General features: G+C 35.2%; 1 protein-coding gene and 1 pseudogene across 1 annotated transcript; both read right to left on the bottom strand.

Moving 5' to 3' along the window:
- Nucleotides 1-10,500: 10,500 nt before the first annotated feature.
- LOC133284128 (phosphatidylinositol 4-kinase gamma 3-like) lies at nucleotides 10,501-14,016 on the bottom strand (annotated as a pseudogene).
- A 1,087-nt stretch (nucleotides 14,017-15,103) lies between these two features.
- On the bottom strand, nucleotides 15,104-18,050 carry LOC133284126 (calcineurin B-like protein 4). Its single transcript, XM_061481115.1, has 8 exons — nucleotides 17,849-18,050; nucleotides 17,023-17,105; nucleotides 16,870-16,929; nucleotides 16,515-16,623; nucleotides 16,274-16,326; nucleotides 15,793-15,873; nucleotides 15,599-15,711; nucleotides 15,104-15,475 (listed from the first exon to the last, which is right to left on the bottom strand). The coding sequence occupies exons 1-8, from the start codon at nucleotides 17,928-17,930 to the stop codon at nucleotides 15,442-15,444; spliced, it is 615 nt and encodes a 204-aa protein (XP_061337099.1). The 5' UTR covers nucleotides 17,931-18,050; the 3' UTR covers nucleotides 15,104-15,441.
- Between the last annotated feature and the right edge of the window lie 1,787 nt (nucleotides 18,051-19,837).

The following is a 19,837-nucleotide window of genomic DNA, read 5'->3' as shown; positions in this document are numbered from 1 at the left end:
AATACTAACAGCTTCGGCAATAGACTTCAGCTCAGACTGGGCAGTTTCCACAGCAGCTTTTAGTTCAGCAGAGCTGTTTGTTAGCTCTTCGTTGACAAGCACAGCTTTTCCATACCTCACCCGAAGCTCGTCCAGCTCGGTAATGGCCTCGGAATGCTTCTCCCAGAGCAAGGAGTATGGCTTTACCATGGAAGCAGCCTTAAGGGTGTACAGCTCTGCCTTCTGGAGTTCCTCCATCTCGGCTCTAGAAATGATCCCAGTTCCGTAGTATGCGGGCGGAGGACGAATGACACCCCAGAACTCGGCTGTGATCCCTGAATCCCATAAAGCACCTATCCTAAGCCCGGATGGGAGTACTGCTGGTGCGGGAGAACCCCGGGGAAGAGTAATTTCAGCATGAGTTCCGCCCCCACTAATCCAGGTCGAATGATGCGGAATCCTGCCAGCCTCGGTGTCTTCAACATCCCTAGTAAGGTCCAAGATGGAGACGTCAGAATTCACTGGAAACGTAGAAGCGGCCCTCACCGGGCTTCCTGTTTGGGGCCTCTTGGTTGGGGGAGCTTGTGGAGCAGCGGTTTGACCTGTAATAGACAAGATGTAGCCCAGACCTGGCCCCTCATCTTCTTCATCGAAATTCATTTCGGAATCTGCAAAGAAAAACAAGTCAAGTTGTAAACAATAACATGAAAATAATACATGTATCGAGATGGGAAGCACAACATACTGGCAGGTTCTGGAATAGGCTCTGGGGAAGAATGAGATCTAGCTACCAAGGAAGCTGCGCTCAAATGACCCTGGGAGCCCACATGATCCAGCAAGATCTTGGCATTAGTCTTGTCGGCTTGTGTTAGTTTTAATTTGTAGTCGGGTGGCTTGCGTCGGTGATGATCTTGTTTTCAGTACAATGGGAACTTCGGCTCCCCATCATCGCCAATGAACCATGGCCTCTTTCCAACCTCGGCCACTACTTTAAAAAAATAAGCCTTGAAGCCCTTAAAAGATTCGCTGTATACGGAGAACAGCTTGCGGGAGGGATTGCTAACTCTACCTCGGATGCTACTCCACCCCTTCAGTTCAGGAGGTTCTGAGCCAGTGTGCGAAGTATAAACAGTAAAGAAATGAAAAAACAAAGGCACGGTACAAGGAAGGGACAACGAGTCACAAAGGCTCGAAGGCAACAATATAAGCCCAGCCGTTGGGATGGATCTGGGCTGGTGCGAGCAGCAGGTGGTTTAGAAGTTGCACTTTGAATGAAGAAAAAGGAAATCGAATCCCAATCTTCGTCACCAGATCCCGGTAGAAGAAAAAAGAATGTGGTTCCTCAGGATTTCGGCCGGAGCAAACAGGTTCGTCATCGGCAGGAACGAAGGTGTTGAAATCAACCGGGTTGCCTAAGGGAAGCCCGGACACTTCTTCGGTTGTCATCTCAGAGGTAAAACTCAGCACTTCTTCCGTAACCCAGGGATATTAGGCACGAAGATGATCGGTTACTGACGTCGGACCCTTCTCCGCGGTACTAGTCCCGACCTCTGGACCCTGGTTGGAAGAAGCGATATTCGCATTTGATTATGTAGAATGGGACTCCTTAAATACCTAGAACAGTAAAATGGAGGATTAAAAAGCAACAATAGCACGTAGCAAAAGGGATACGTCCCGGAGCTAAACAAACTACTATCAGAGGAACTAGAATCACCAGATGTGAAGACAGGAGCAGGGGTTGGTGAACCCGGAACGTGTGAACAGCCACCTAAAACTAGATTGGCCATGAAGTCATTACCCCTCTCCACAAACTGGGCACCAAGGTATACACAATTGAAACAAGGCTTCAGAGTTGGGAATGCTAGGCCGGGAGGAGACTCTCACACTCTGGTTTGGAGATTGAAAAGGTGTAATACAGCGAACCGGGATGGAACTTAATGAAAGAGAAGTTGCCCTGGACGGGTTGCCCGATTTACGGGGTTCAACATCCTGACCCCGGGTGGAGGAACCAGAAACCCTTCTACCTTGAAGACGCCTCCCACGACCACGAATTGAGGAGCGAGATGAAGAAGCTCTCCCACGGCCACCACCTCGATAGCCGCCTAGCAGAGCAGCCTGCGTTTCTTCCGTGGTCTGAGGTCTACCAAACAACCAGTACCTCGAACTAGGTGGTAGGCTTTGAATGAACCTTTCCTCTTCTTGCGCACGTCGTTCTTCCTCTTCAATGTCAATTTCATCACCAAGACCGAAGACGCGGAGGCATGTGGGCCTCCCTTGAATAGCATAATTTCGTTCCCCCATTTCACGAACTATTCAGAGAAGGGTGCGTAAGGAGTGAGCCAAGTGCAAATAAGCTCACATAAAGTGCAAGACCAATACAAAAGGTGCAATCACATAGAGAAGCAGGCAAGTAAATAGGCTTGGAATAAAGAAAGGCATTATAAAACCAGCAGCCATGGCTATGATTAAATGTAAATGGAGAACATGCCAGAAAAGAGAATCAGAGTGAAAGAAAATACCTACGAAGGAAGGTGTTGCAGATACTGGTAGATACTGGAGGAGGAGGCTCTGGTAGGACGAAACCCTTCGATAGCGAAGAAGAAAATACTTCAGGAACGATTCAGAACAGCAACAGAAGCAAATGAAAGATAAATGAGGCAAGTGGTGTGAAACATTGAAACCAAAGGTTTAAACCCGCGAAAGCCAAAAGGCAGGGGTACTGCGGTAATTTTGCAGTGGACAAGACAGTTGAGGGACGTTTTGGCAGAGGCATTAAATGCCAAGACGGTGAGAAACGCACCACGCCAGACGTCGCGCCTATTAAGAGAGGGCACGTGGAAGGATAATCATTAGGAGGAAGGGAAACCGTTTCTCATTTCAGAGCAACCGTCAGATGGCAGTGACGCACAATCATATTCCGCGTTGCCGACATTTGTGTTTGCATCCGGGTTCACATGCTGGGTTTAAGATTGCGACCTACCTTAGACAAGGAACTCGGCTATTTATGCCTATTAGGCTTACAGAGGCCAGGAGTGACTTCCAGGGGAAGTTTTCCCTCTCAAGGCTAGGCAAGGGAGCCGAAATAAACAATCAGCCAGATGACCAACTTCCGAACTAAAGCATAGCAGTCGGACTGGACATCCCGGCAACCTGAAGAGTCAGTCTACCGGGCTGGGGGGCAACTGTTATGGACCAGAGAAAGGCCCACAGCAATATGAAGCCCAACCAACGTCAGCCCAGAGGTAAGTTCTATAAATAGGACTAAAGATCACATGTATGACTGATCTCTCTAACCCTATTTGATTGAAGACACGACAGTGCACACACACACCCCTTCTGGCTAAAGCCATCATATAGTGTGTAGTGATCAGTTGTCCCCAAGATACCTAATTCATAGGTATCTAGAGAAAAAGCTCTAGATCCAACATCAAAGACCCGACCTTCTGTCGGACATATCTGCTTCAGGCAGAACAGCATTGTTGAACGAAACGAAGAACAAACGAAGTGAAGAAAACAGTAATCGTCAGAAAGAGTTTTGGGGGTATTTTAGTCTCTGAAAGAGTTGTTCTGATTTCCCTTCATCGGTAATCGTCAATTACCACACAATTTTTGGTAAACAAAACAGTAACTTTACTTTGTAAATGAGATTACCGTAAACGTTGGATACCCGGGAACTGAGTTTTGTATTCTTGTACCAAATATGGTAATCTACCATTACTAAAGAAGGTTTATCGGTAATCTCTCCAAAACCTTGTACCAAACATACCCCTATAGTACACATCTTAAACCTACAAATATAAGCCCATTGTTATGGTGCAATGATTGAGACTTTAAGAGATTGACTATAAACCAACCAAGATATCCATATCTAAGATATATCTGAGCGCATATCATATAAAATAGTTCTACGATTCTTTAGGACCGAACAGTTAGTATAATTTTCATTTCAGTAATGTTCGGTCCTAGAGAACCGATGGTTTACACCAAGGAAGCACGGACACTTGTAAAAACAGGGAGAGTCGTGTCCGACACGCTCCGACACGGTGTCGGACACACGGTCAACTTTTCCCGACACGCGAATTTGACCGTGCCCGAAACGGTCAAATGACATTTTTGTAATTTTTTTGTAATAATTTTTTTAATTTTTTTTAAAAATTAAAATATATTAATAAAGCTTCCACCTGATCATATCAATTTTATCTTTTTGTCTTTTTCCCCCTTAAGTAGATAAGAGATCATCACAACATCATTGTTGTCAATTCCTATCACGCTATTGTTGTATCTCTTTGTCTCTGATCTCTCTCTAATATGATTTGATCTCTCTATCTGATATTATATCTCTCGCTCATCCCAGTTCTTATTTTTTTTATTAAAGCTTCCATCTTTATAACGTGTTGATGGGGTATTATTAATTTAGTTTTATTTTTTTGTTAAATTATTAAATATTAAATGTAATATACACTTTAATATTATTTAATATTAAAACGTGTTCCAACGTATCGAAATCCATAATTTTTTAGGATTGACGTGTCGAAGTGTCGTGTCGTGTCATGTCACGTGTCGTATCGGTGCTACATAGGTTTATACCATATGGTATACGCTCAAAGATATCTTAGAGATAGATATTCTGATTGGCTTATAGTCAATACTCTAATCACTGTGCACTATCAATGGGCGTGTAGCAAAGACGTGGGTATGTGCACATTGTTAGCAGTAATAGTAAATAGGTCAAAATTGTGTTCTTGATGTCTTTAGCCTCTTATTTATAAGAATTACTTTCATAGACTTGGTCTTTGAGATATTCCATTTGATATGAAATCTGCCTTGATTGATGGGTATATAAATCTTATCCATTGATTCATTCTTTTCTTGGAAATATTCCAATCGGTTCATTGTTTTGCAACTAATCCGATTCGGGGCGGGTCCATGAATAAAGCTTTAAACCCCTCCCAAAGGTAGTACTGGGGAGATTCGAACACACCCCCACCTGCTTAGCTCCCATACGTCAACTGAGCTACCACTATTTGGTCCTTTGATTCTTTCTAGATTATATGATTGTGATATTCCTATTAAATATTACTAGCAATATAATTGTTAGGATATAGATCCAGTACATAACCACGGGCATACATAAATATGAAAGGAAGGTACCATAATGGTTTCAGCATATTGACTGTTTCTCAGTAGGCTTATTATATTGTATCATGTGACAGACGTGGGTTGGCTCGTGTCGGGTCCTTCTTTCCTCTCTTTTTTAGGGTCCTGACTCCTGAGGCTCAGATTTGTTAGTCATTTTTGAATGGTGTTGGTAAGAGTCACCCTCTGTTTTCTACATTAATTAGACGACAACAAAATGTTCCTCGTGTGGTCCTTGTCGCAAGCCCAACCCACACGTCTAGAATTTGATTGGTTTTCTTCCACATGCTTTTCATTAATTTTTTTTTAAACTACGAGTTATTTTTATAAGTTCGGTTTTTTTAAATTATTTATAGAATTAATTTTCGCTCGATTACAAAGTATGATAATTACATAATATCTCCAAAAAAGTTATTTTCTCTTTTTTAAATAGAACTCTCATTTTCATTCTATGGATTTAAAATTTTTAGCTCGATCCACTCTTTGTGGTCATTTGCTTTTTGATTATTTGATATATTTAATAATCTAATTTCTTTCTCCCTTAAATCACGCCAAACACACAATCAATATAAGAAAGCTTTTAGATGAAATGATATTAGTCTTATAATCAGCTCAAAAAATTAAAACTTATGAGAATGTCTGAGAAACTTACTTAGCTCAAAGAAGTAATTAGGATTGATATAAAAAAATATATGATTGGAGACAAAAAAAAAAGATTAAAATTAAAAAAATGTAACGACCAACAACCTTATTTTTGTCCGATAGTTACTTAGTTGGGTCCTACTTACAAAACAAACATCTATTATCTTAAGCATATGGATCCTACTTAACTCCCTTTTCTCATGAGCATATAAACGAAAACAATTTTGTGATACTTCCACTATTTTCGCGTAAAATTAGAGTAAAATTTGGTTTAAAAAGTAAGATCAACAAATTATATTGGTACATTGTTTCAAACAATAATATTAAGAAATTATATCGTTACATATTACACATTATTGTCGAAAAATTTACATGAGTTTGGCATAAATTTTTGGTGTAAGAGCATTTCTTTCTTTGGCTTTCTTTTTTTCTGGCAAGAAGGGACAGAAGCCCAAGCTCTTCTGAACATTTCTTTGGCTTAAATTTCTTACTTCGTACATAGAAGGATAGTGTTGTTTATCTTGTCTAATATTTATCATGAGTGAAGTACAACATAGAATTATGTTGTGCAATATTATATTTATGGGTAATACTTTTCTTATTTTACATAAAAAAATATTATCTTCTACCGAAACAATAAATAGGAGAGTGAAAAGAGTTGAATATGAGAGAAAAAATTTATTGTGCCCCATTTGAAAAAGGGAAATGAATCCGTAATGTTATTGTAAAGAATCTTGAGATACACCACCCAAAAGCTAGCTCAAATGGTGGGAGTGCCCAAGGCCTTATAAAGGCCATATTAGTTGCCCATCCAATCAATGTGGGACTATATATCTCAACACGCTCCCTCACGCAAGAGCCCTTTAGGCTAGAAGGGTGGAAATTGCACAGGCCCATTTTTGTTTTTGGTTTACCTTTTGTGCTTTTTTTTATTTTTAATTCCACTTTAAAGCGGGGGACGGTGAGACTCTGATACCATGTAAAAAACATTGGGATACACCACCCCAAAAGCTAGCTCAAAAGGAATAAAAATAACATTCATATAGACACAATAGAGAGAGAGAGAGTGAGATGAGAGGAAGAAGAAAAAATTGTGGGCCCCACATCTTTATTGTATGTGCAGGAACAAACAATAACTTTTCTGTTACATGATACATATATAAATAACCCTTTAAAAAATGAGAGTGTAGTCATTATAAGGTGGTTATTAGGGGTGAAAGTGGGCTGGGCTGGGCCGAGCTTTGTCCCGAAAAGTCCAAGCCTATGCCAAAAAATTTCAGTTTGGCCTGGCCCGAGCCTAGTACGAGTCTAACTGTTAGCCTGACTTGACCCATTTATAAAAAATAAATGGTCTGGCTTGCCCCATTAGCCTGTTAATTTTTAATTTTCAAGCAGAACCATGAATCATCTTCACACAATACTTAAATTATGTTACTAAAACAAAAAAACACAATTTCAACGTCCAAACAGGATCATGAATTACAACAAAACTCATCACAAACTACATTTAAATCACTTTCAAAAGTAAAATGCTCAACATATATTTCATCAGATCCAACAAACAAATCTATACTATGTAAATTAAAATAAGTACATAAATCCAACAAACACATTATGATACTTGTAGTAGCAAAAAAATTATCTTCATCTTCTCTCCCATACAAGTATAATTCCAAGATTACATAAGTTGGTAAACAATTTGTAAGTGTAGAAAAGAAAAAACAAGAATAAAGAATAGAAACAAAAAAAAATAAGATTAAGAAACAAAAAATATTTTAATAGATTCATATAGGCAATCTCATATACTGAGATGATGGTTCCTCTTATATAAAAAATAAAGCCAAATTTCTATTAAAATTTAATAGAATATAATTAAATTATAAAATAATTTCAATTGATTAAATTTATACCTTTTGTTTTTTCTTAAGTCATACCTATTACGTAGCCAATCTCCATCGTATATTAACACTTGGATGGTATCTTCAGCCAAGTTAGAACTACAGGCATCAATAATGTTGATTTTTATGGTACTGTAGAGATTGGTACAGATCTTATGCAACTCTCAAAGATAGTATTGGTGAGGGAACGAACCTAGGTCCTTCCACCACCTACTTAGCTCATATGCACCAATTGAACTATATATCGTCATTTGGTACTACTATGAATGATATTATTTTATTTAATTTAAAATAAATAATATGATATAGGCCGACCTGTAGCTTATATGCCTGACAAGTAAAAAAAAGCCTATCACCTACTTTTAAAATAGACTTCTTTAAATGCCCGGGCCTGTTCTATTTGACTATATGTAATATGTCAAGCCCGACCTGATATAGGCTAGGCCGTAGGCCCCTGTAGGCCGACACGACCCACTTTCACCCCTAGTGGTCATTATAAAACAGTATAAAAGTTGTTAATAAGAGAATTTTTAAATTATCAAAATGACAAGTATCTCGTGCAAATATTTTTAATTTTATACAAAATATTAAAAGTATAAATTAAAAGGAAAAAATATTTACAAATTATAAAAGGAGAAATATATAATTAATTTAAGTAAAATATTAAAATTATAAATTAAATATATTTAAAATTATACAAAAGATATATATAATTAATTAAAAAAAATTAAAATTTAAAAAATAAATGCTAAAAATGACAATATTACGTGAAAATCAAATATATAACTGATAGTTCTTAACTTCTTATTTTTTTATTTTTTTTTTGGATTACTTAACTTCTTATTATTAGTATATACTACTGCGATGCCTTAATCATGAAGTTATTCACCTCCTAAATTTCTATCAAACAAATACCCAAAAAGTCTTTCACGTGAATATCTTATCAATGACTCATTGTATACAACTTTTTTTTATGTAACCAAAGCAAAAAGGCTCAGTGCAATTACATGGAAACTTATTGAGCATACATGGACAAGCCATTTATATATTAACGAGGATAGAGCACCACATTAAACAACCCACATGGTGGGTGTCCATCTTTTTTTTTTTTGAATACAAAGGAACTTAAAAACAAAACGGTGGGTGTCCATCTTTAACTAGGTAGTAGTTGGCTAGTTGCCCATCCACGTTTTGGTTCAATTACTTGAGGCTCTATATATGTTTAACTAAAGATTTTTACACAATTTTGTATGGATTAAAAGAAGGGGAAACATCATTATTACTTATTAAATAAATTAAATGATATTTCTGATAAATTTAATATTGATATATGCCTGATTAAAAAAATAATAATAAAGTTTCAATTTTTTTTTTTTTTTTTGATAACAATGTTTCAATTTTTATCAATATATATTTGCAATGTCGGAAAAGTATGCCTTGTTGGATTCCTCACGGCCTCACCCCAAATTTTGATTAAGAAAAAAGTTAAATAACATTAATAAAAGAGGACAACCGATATGATTATGAATATAAATATTCTTTGGACCTTTATTGGTGATTATAATGATTATAATTTATATATATGTTTGCAGTCAGATATTCTGCCAGCAATATGGTGATGACTGATGATATAGGTTAGGTTAGGTTAGGTTTCTACTATGCAGGTATGCGAAATGATGGTATTTTGGGTCCTTCTGTACTTGAACTTCTACGCTTTGCAAAGTTGAAACTGAAAGTGGTCAATTATGAGATGTTCATGGTGGTAATTAACCGGTTGGCAATGAGGGTATCCTAACAATTGGTGAGTTCCACTTATGTTGTTGCCTTGGTGGTCCTGAAATTTAAGTGCAATCTGATGCTTGCGAAATCTTGTAAAGGCTCCTCCATACATAAGAGTTAGGGAATATACTCTCAACAGCTGGCTTTAGATTTAATTATCCTTTTCTTTTCATCCGAGACACTTGACAAGCAAACCAAAAGTGCTCTTCTAAGATGAAGTGCTTCTTTAACTCAAATTCAGATTCTTTTTAAATAAAGGAAATATAATTTCATAAAATTATCAATAGTGTCAATAAGGGACTAAATTGCAAAAATTGATATATGGGATTAAATTGACAAAAAAATGTGAGTAACAAAAATAGAGTTTTTGTCTAAAATGTTGGCTCAATAAACGTCAACTAATAACTTGGCGTAATACTTTGGTTCACCTCATGTTAGAGGACCAAACCGTAAAAGAAGGTTGTATCTCTCTCTCCTTCTAAAATTGTTCATTCATCTCAATGATAATTTGCTCATATACTCTCTCTCTCTCTCTCCTTCTAAAATTGTTCATTCATCTCAATGATAATTTGCTCATATAGTAGGATCCGATTTGCCATCTAATGACCAAAGTACCTCATCGAACGTCTATAATGTATTAAGAGAAACAAGAAGCATACTTATTAAGAAAGATTATACTTACAACCTCTTATAACCATATCTTAACCGTTAATTTCCGTCAATCAACGTTTATTATTTTTACAAATCAAACTCATTAATTAATTATTAATTCACAATAAATAATAACCATCGATTGGCGAAAATCAATAGTTAAGATATGATTGTAAAAGGTTATAAATGAAAATATGTTATAAATATAACCTTCCTCAATGATTTTATATTAAAATCTTTAACACATCTACTCATATAAGAACCCTTAGCCTTAAACTTACCTCTTTAATTTTATTAGAAAATGGGGGCAATAAGATTTGAACACTATTACCATATAATGAAACCAATTCAATCAAATAACTTAAATTGATTAGTGATTATCATATTAATAATTTTATATCAATATCTCCAACAATATTGCAACACATGCATGCAGTACTTATATAGTTAACGAGCGTAGGACACAAGTTCTAACCACAGTACACAAAACGAGGTTGAGGAATCCACTATAACGACCAATGGAGCAGCATCATGTATCTTATCAACAGTAACGTAATTATGTGAACCAGGTGTATATTTACTCATGGGAATAGCACTTCTAAACGAATATCCATGAACAATGAAACAAGATCAAGAAATCTAGCTTCACTTGTTCCTGTAACTGTAGCTTCCTCAGCTTCCTGAATAATCTGCTCAATGACAGAATTTTTCTCCAATTTTTCCCTACACATGAGGCTTCCGATAGCAAAAGGAGTAAGTCCTCTCCCTGCACCTTTCTTGAGAAGCATGGTTGATATTCGAAGGATGCAGGCACATTCAGGAGGAATTTAGGTGCCATCCATAAAATTTCAAAAGCTTAATATCTTCTTCAGGATCCAGAGATTTTATGTAGTCAATGATGTCAGGGGAGTAAGACTCCTGAGTCCTGAGCTTGTGGCCAATATAACCAATCGAAAGTAGTGCAGTCATCAAACTACAAAAAGGGGAAAAAAATTAAGGAAAAGAAGCTTAGCCAAAATTTTAAATTTTTAAAGAATAGGATTAACAAAAGTGAAAGAGATTGTAGTAACGTTGGTTCAATTTTAAAACCCTTCCCAAGCTAGTTAACTACCTACGTCCAGTCTCAACCTTAAAAAACCATTTGCAATTGTAAACTGGCTCAAGGATGATAAGACAACATCATAAGCATATATTCATATATTTATTTTTTGATAGAAGAAGAAATTCATTATGACTACGAGAAGATGATATGATTCCAAGTAGTGACGAGACTAAGAGATCCTCCTTAAAACAGAGAAAAACAACAGAGAACCAAGAAAACATTAGTGAGGCAAAGCTACCAAGTCCCTCAACATAATGTGAGGGCAACCCCTTTAAAAAGACCATGTGTTTCACACTTGTAGAAGCTGGTCACCTAATGTTATCCCAAAGTTTCCGCTCATCCAAAGAAATCTCCTTAAAGATGTGAGTTACATTCCAACCAAATGCACCAAAGTGTGGCATAGATTGAACATTACCACAAAAAAATGGTTTCTTACTTCTACCAAAACCAGTTAATCTAGTCATAAAAAATTGGAAAAGAGACGGGGCTAATTTGAGAAATCAGGATCACAGAAACTTCAATAAAGGAGAAAGCAAATTCCGTATTAAAATACAAAATATAAAAAGAGAATGCATAAATTTAGTGTGTTCAAGAACTTAAGTTCTCAGGCAATAGCCATGATCAATTGGAGTAAGTATAATTGTACCATCTTCACCATCCTTTGTAACTAAAATGTTCCCAGCATTCCTTCTGCATTTGCCAACCTGATATCCAACACAGAGATCTTGTGCACCTCTTCCACCGGAAATGCATGAGGTCCGATGTCTTCACAAACTTCCAATATTTCTCACAAACATCTGAAGCGACCCTATTTTAACATTTCTTGAATAATACTTACAACCTTCAGGACGATGGAATCCCTTGTACAAGCATTTGACCAGGATCGTTGGAGGCACTCCAGCAAATCGCTGCTCCTCATTGTCATGATAAAAGCGAGCTCCTTTCCTAGGATGATCCAAAATGTAAGCTGCAACTTCTCTCAATGCACCTTGCCCCTTTTCTTTAACCCTTCGCCATTCACCGAAACAGGTAAGCCTCGAGGATTGTTAATTGCCATTGGCTCCTCATCAATAGGCTTGAAAACAAAAACATACTTTAAACCAGATGAATCTTGCATGAAATAAGTACCTCTTGTACCCTTTGAAGATTGAATTGGTTTATTGCCTCTCTCTAACCCTGAGAAGTGGTTTTAATAAGCTCCTGGATCACTAGCGGGACTCTGATAGTGGAGTTCACAAGAATCGGTTCCAACAGAAAATCTCTGATCAATTGCTTCCTCTCCAGAACCTTTTTTGTTAAAAACACTGGCCCCAACTTGTCTGCACCTAAATTTCCTACCGTATTGTGTGTGTATGATGCCTCAATTGATAATTCAACATCTTTCTCAATCGGTTTAGACCTTACCTTGGCATCTGATATTCTGACCAAAAGATGAATGACAGTATCTTTGTCCTTACAGATCTCCTCAGTGAGTTTATGGTCTTCAAGTGCCTCGCCATCAAATATCAGTTCTTGATTCTTGAGGTCCACAAAACCTTTCCCTTTCCTTGCAATATGCTGCTTCACATAACCCACACTCCTATTCTTCTCAACATAAAACCTGAACTCCTTTCCACATGTAGTTGTAACAGTAATTGCTTGAAGATCATAAAGCCTTAGCACCAAGTGCAGCACATTCTCATCTGCTACACCATAATCGCGGACACAAGATTTGTTGTGGGTCTATTCCTTCCCTTCAAAAACTTGTTTTTGTTTCTTCACAAAAAATCCTTTGCACGTTTGAATTCTCAGCTTCACAGAAGCAATTGAATCTGTCTACATAATATGCATGGGAATCACAGATCCACCAAGAGTCATGTAAATCAAAATTGAGTCCCTCAAATGAGGAATATTGCAGCTGGAAAATTCAACATGGTTGTTAGAATACTCTTCATACACTGGACAAAGCGCCACACTAGCCATTGTCAATTTAGAGGTTCAAAACCTTGCTAGCTCAAAAATGAACAAGCTATGAACTATATAATCAGTAGTAGAACGCAAACGTTCTAATCAGGGATTTAATAGGGAATCACAAAAGAGGCAACCTGAAAATTTCTTTTTAGTCCTTCTCTTAATTTACTTTTATTGCCTTTTACTCTTATAATAAAACCAGCCCGTGCCTGAACACAAGCATTAAAGAAGAAATAGAAGCATAAAATATCTATTTTATAGTTCCTTTTTCCTGCACAGTGCAAATTGTCTCTAGTTTCACATGAAAGCCGACTCAATTTTAAAATAAAAAATAAAAAATAAAAATAAAAAACAACGAGAATTTCTGCTTTCCTCATTTTCCTCTTTTTTTGATTTTTTTTTTTTTTACTAAATAACCACAGCAAAAGAGTAAAGTTCAAATAGCGAAATACAGAAAATTTCAAACTTCTATACTTGCTGAGAGAATCAAAATGAGAATCGTAAATCCTAAAACAAAAACATCAAACAAAAATGAATTGAATTTCTCACGGCGCGTCAACGAATAAATCATCTCAATCAATGCAACAAGATTTAAACACAAAAAATCCATAAATCTCACTCCTATTTGAAGCTAGCCAAACAAGCGACGCCGACAATTGACAATCCATAAAATGAGCATTAAAAGAAAAGAAGATCAGCAAAAATCTGAAAAAGGAAAGAATCAAAGTGAACGATCAGCTTACACAACACAGTGGAAGAAGAAATTCAGTTACGAAGAAGCTGATAAATGAATTTAGCGCCATTGCTGAAGTGATCAGAAATTCTTGTTCGCAGGTTTCTCAGAATCGGTCATTTTCCTAGCTTCCCAATTTTCCAGGAAAGACATGACTCACTATTGTTGTGTTAAGAAAATCGAAAAAATATTTCTCTGTGTATCTACATTTACTCGCGTCATTTTAGAATTAAAATATTAAAAAATTATAATAATTTTAAAACAAATTAAAATTATAAAAATATCATAATTTTCGTTCTAAAATAATATAATATTGAACTTACCGCAATAACTTATCAATAATAACTACATAAAAAGTGAGAAAATTATACTCTGAGATAATTATATTACATTCCAATTGTTTTATGTGATAAATCTGAAATGCCAGCTATTTATAGGGCTTATTAGGTGGTGGAAATTCATGACTTAAGCTGAGTATTAAGTATTAATCACACTTAAAATAGACGTTACCATTTTAATTTACTTCTTCAAGACGTAAATAATAAATATGTGTGCCAATAGCAATACTAAGTTACATTTTTAACATTTAAAAGGTAAAATTTCCAGAACAATAATTGCTTGCTAAGTCAAAGAAAGATAATTTTATTTTTGTAACGTGTTTTAATTGGTTTTTATTTTTTGCCAACTTTCTTATGCAAATTACATAATAAGTATAGCTCAAGCGTTCTTATATATAGATAATTGTTAATAAAAAGATATTAATTATTCCCAAAATTAATAATTAGTAGTGAATTTTTTTTATATAATTAAATTTCATAGTTACTAATAGTATTAATATATAGATAAAGTTCTTTATTATTCAAAAGTTTACAAAGTTAGATGTAGGAGTCAGATTGGTAACATTTTATCATAAAATAAATTTACTTTCAATTTTAAGGGAATTTTATTATGTGAAAGAAATATGAGATTTGGATAAGATTCATGACATAAACATGATTCATTGTTAATATATTTAATACCAATTATAATTTTTTAGTTAAAGAAGTTATTAATACATTGACAGTACAAAAAGGTATTTATTGACGGAAATAATTTATTAATAATTTAAGTGATTAAAAATATTAAATATTAAATTGATAGATTCTTATATTTAAGAATAATTTGTGAATAATTCATCAAAATTGTGGTTGTAAAGTTTGGTCGCGGACCACATAATGAACCAACCCTCCTTTTCAATACTATAAAATTCTGATACCACATAATCCACGTGGTCTAATTACACCTCTCGTACATACAGTATAACTGTACAAGCTTTGCATTAGAATAAAAAATCACAGCCACCATTCATAGTCCTAGATAGTAGATAACAACATAGATTCATTCAGCTAGTAGAGGAAAACTCTCAGTTGATGGATGACAGGCTGAGCGACCGTAGAACCCAGTGTAGCAGATTTTCTTTGGACCATGAGAAATTAAGGTGATGCTTAGTATCCATCTCAGGAGATGAAATCAAAGACAGCATCCTCAGTGAAACCAAAACCTCACACCTCTTGAGTCTTGGGTTTCTGTTCTTACAAAAAACTGGGAAATGCCAAGGTTGTATCCCTGCAAAATCGGGAGGGTACATCCATTAAAAGAAGCCCACTCATCAAAAGTGTCGTGTTTGTATCACAAGTGAACCAATGATGTAATAGGAAATCGTATTTATTGAGAAAAATGTTCACCCACTTTAAATATGGTAGAGTCATGTTCTTTATCAAGGATGGATGTTCAACCACAAATGCTTTCCATTCTTCTTGATCGATCCTACCATCACCTTTTGTATCAGCATCACTAAAAGTCTGCGGAAGAAGCTATGAAACTTTAGGAACACTAATTTTAACGGAGCTCTGAAATTTTTAACAAGGTAAAATTTTATGAACCTTATCCACAATGATTTCAATAACTTCATCTGAAAGTACAAGATCTGACTCGTGCAGAAGTGCTAGTACCATCTCCTTTAACTGCAGGTAAACCATTACTCTTAAGAATAGTACACACGTAGAAATGGAAGTACCAATTAATAACTAAAATTGTTCATAACATTAATTTAATTTTGATGTATATCCTAAGTAATATTTTTATAACACTTTTGTCCAGTCATACATTTCAACAATTAATGATTAGCCGAGTTTACGTGCCAATATATGATAAGATTTCATTACGTTAATTGCCAAGCACGTGAATCAACTGTTAAGGAATTGTTCCAGCTTAACTAGTAATTTCGAGTTCGAGTCTCTCATAACTCAGCTGTATTAAAACTTGATAGGAAGAACTTTGCCATGTTAAAGTTTACAATGACACTAGATCAAAATCAAACTCTCGTAATTGTTATTTGACAAAGAAGTTTGAAGAAAACCATACCTCCTCTCGTTCAATATACCCAGTTTGCCTCAGATCATACAACCTAAAAGTAACTGCAAGATCATTATACCCAATTTAATAAAATTAAGACAAAGCATCTGGTAGGTGACTCATAACTATCTGTGCAGTCAAATATAAATAATGAATGCATATAATTCTCGCAGATAGACGTCTTAATAAAGGAAACTGAAAATAAAAAATTAACATGAAATCTGTACGTGGGAGAATTAATTAATCTTACAATTAATCTTGTCTTCTACCGGTGAATTTGGGTGAAAAATACCCAATGATCGAACAAATTCGCCGAACTCAATGACCCCATTGCGCTTGACATCAAATAAATCAAAAATCTATAAATGAGGCACAAATATGAATATGCGTTAGTACAAGATAGTATTACAAGTGTGAAATAAGTATTTTGACATGTCAAAAGAAAGTGATTTTATGATTTTTTTAATGCCTAAAAGATGACATATCAACTAAATAAAGATTATGGAAAACGACATCCATAACAGCTTCAGATAAATTATCAGTCTCCAAGAACCTGAACAAGATTAAACAATCCTAAATTTCAAAGATGGGTCAGATTAACAAACCCTGTCTGCGAACAGATTATTCATGCTTTTGTTCCTGAAGAGTGCCAGCTGAAATTCTTCCTGGACGAGTATATGATCTAAAAGGTTAATTATTTAATGGAGAATAAAGGATCAAAGTTAGGGAAGTCACATTAATCTGAAACGATACCTCACCTTGTGAATAAGACCATCTTCAATAACTGAATTGCTCAACTTCTTATAGAGCTCATGTAAGGCCTCTACTTCACCCACAGTAACTGTAAACAGAGGAAGAAAGATACAATTTTATTTTATTCAGTCGCTTAATATCCCAACAATCTAGCCAGGTTTAAAACTAAAACTTCTAAAATGAAATTTTCTATATAAAGGGCACGATCCATTGCAAGTTTTGTGTCACTCAAAAGCTTAATACTTGATCTACAAAGGCCCAATGGTAACTGGTTCTAATTTCAACAACATTAAAAATACCCAAATTTTGTATACCAAAAGGAAAAACCTTAAATCCATAGTACACAATAATAAAAATTGGGTCCTAAAATCATAAACGGTTCTTATTCCACATGTAAGCAATCAAGTACCCATAAATCATTATAGAACACTAACACCCACTCCTTATTAAACTTTGATTGCGAGTCCGTATTGCATATTTGTAAAGAGACCATTAACCGAATTTAAATTATCATATGATATTAATTGAGTTGTACCTAATACCTATCTATTAAAATAGCATATGAAAAAAACCCTCCCTAATCTCCAAGTTGAATTGCGGCTGTCATTCACCCATCTTTAATAAAAACTCAATAAATTATCAAATACTGTTTCCCTAACATAAGAAGATATATTCATTCCATCAAGAATGGCATAAGAGGATGGGATAGGTGGTTGAATACAAATTACAAGGAAACACGGTTGCAAGAAGGACCATATACGATCGACAAGGCAAAGCAAAAATTCAAGCTATAAAGCCTAAGAATTTATCAAATTAACGATAGATACTCACATGGTGTCCCAGCAGCAAGAGTAGCAGGTTCCACCTCCACGTAACCGGGTGACTTAGCTTTCTTTGAATAGGAGCATCCCATTATATATATAAAGAACAACGAGATTCACTTTCCATTTACTTGACAACCGAATTAATTCACATTCCAATGAAGCCACAATATGAAAAACTGATCGTATTTTGAATATCTGCAAGAATATACCAATTCTCAATGGCAAACCATCTTAGTTATCCCAGTTAAAAGTTCCAGAGTCTTACCGGTTACAAGTATATATATATATATATGCTGCAAATTCAAATGAATGTAAACTATAAGCCAGATCTCTCATGCATGTTGTTATATTGTAAACAGTTGTTTCATGCCTAACCATTCATTTTTCTTCTAGAAACTAATTAACGTAGCATTTATAACTGTTTCAATTTAAATTGCTGACTCTCACTTGATGTAAAAAACTTAGGAGTACTGGTTAATTAACATGAAAAGCTTTTGCTTACAAATTGATTAGCACATGAAATAACTGCACAAGATAACGGAATACTTACGGAAAGCGAGAATAAATAGGGATAACAAACTTTACATTCAATTGGCCACCGACCTTTGCGCATGATCCCCCGTGACTTATAAAAAATATGTAAAGACTTATAATATACATATTTGCAAGTTCAGCTGAGACCGTTAATTTTTTTTTTTTTTTTTGTGTGTGTGTGGATAATCGACGTATATCTTTTATCTTTACGGAGAAAATCCTATTTGAGACGGGTTTACATTCACAAGGATGCAATCCTGTTCTAGTCGATAACATTTACATTATGGTAGAGCTAACTCTTCTAAAGATAAATTTTCGCATTCACAAAAATTTGAATAGAAAATCTTGCTTAAACGAATTTAAGTATATACCCCTTGAATCAATTTTTTTATTTTATTTTTCAAAATATAAAGAAAAAGAAAAATTATTGTTCTACCTGCCCCACAAACGTGACCGGGTGTCTAAAAGACACTTTACGAAAGTGCTTTGAGAGTGCGTAACGCCCCATGACCTTGACAAAAATCTCAAACAAAAAAACATTAATGCTCCATCTAATCTAATCTGATCCACAAAGATAGAAGCTTTGTGCACTTAGACCTTCCTTTTGCAAATAAGGTCAAAGGAGAGCCACAAAATACTACTTTCTCCTTACATACTCCGGAAAAGTCCTAAACGCTATGGTCCTGTATACTACATGCATGTTCTAATTGTATGGACAGTATTTTTTTTTCCCCTTTTATTTAAAAAAATAAATTCCATGTCTTCAAATATGCTCAATATACAAATAAAAATAATAATAATAGGAAGCAACATAGAAGGGGGAAAAAAAAGGAGTTTTTCACACGGTGAAATGCACTCCTTTACATTGCACATCAAGTGTGTAAATATTATTTTACAAATGACGAGGACATGAAAAACAATCAAATTCATAACAAGATGGGAATACAGTCATGTATGGTCAATGCAAATAAAAAAATAAAAAAATAGGAATCATAGTCCTAATCAAAAAAAACAAACGATGGCCTAATTATGTACCCAATCATACTGCGTTCATGAGTGTTGCCACTAGCGCTGAAACTAGGCCCGGCCGGTTATAGGGGTCTTCGGCACGGCCTACGTCAGGTCAGACCTGACCTAGTATATTTCGTAAAATAGGCTGGACTTGGGCCTTGAAAAAGCTTGTTTAATAAAAAGACCGTAGGCTCACTTTCACAAAGCCTAGCCTATAATTAGCCTACAGGCCGACCTATATTGTACTATTTATTTTAAATAAAATAGAATAGAATAACTATGACTTGAAGACAAAACAAAAGATATAAATTTAATCTATTGCAATTATTTATAACTTAATTATATTCGATTATATTTTAATAGAAATCTGACTTTAATTTTTAGGTAGGAGGAACCAACATCTCATCATGTTAGATTGTGTCTATGAATATATTAAAATATTTTTGGAAGA

This window comes from Gastrolobium bilobum, unplaced genomic scaffold, assembly GCF_033153095.1.
Source record: "Gastrolobium bilobum isolate Gb01-03AN ecotype WA unplaced genomic scaffold, APGP_CSIRO_Gbil_v1 utg146098, whole genome shotgun sequence".
Lineage (NCBI taxonomy): Eukaryota > Viridiplantae > Streptophyta > Magnoliopsida > Fabales > Fabaceae > Gastrolobium > Gastrolobium bilobum.
This window is presented reverse-complemented; position numbering and strand designations above follow the sequence as displayed.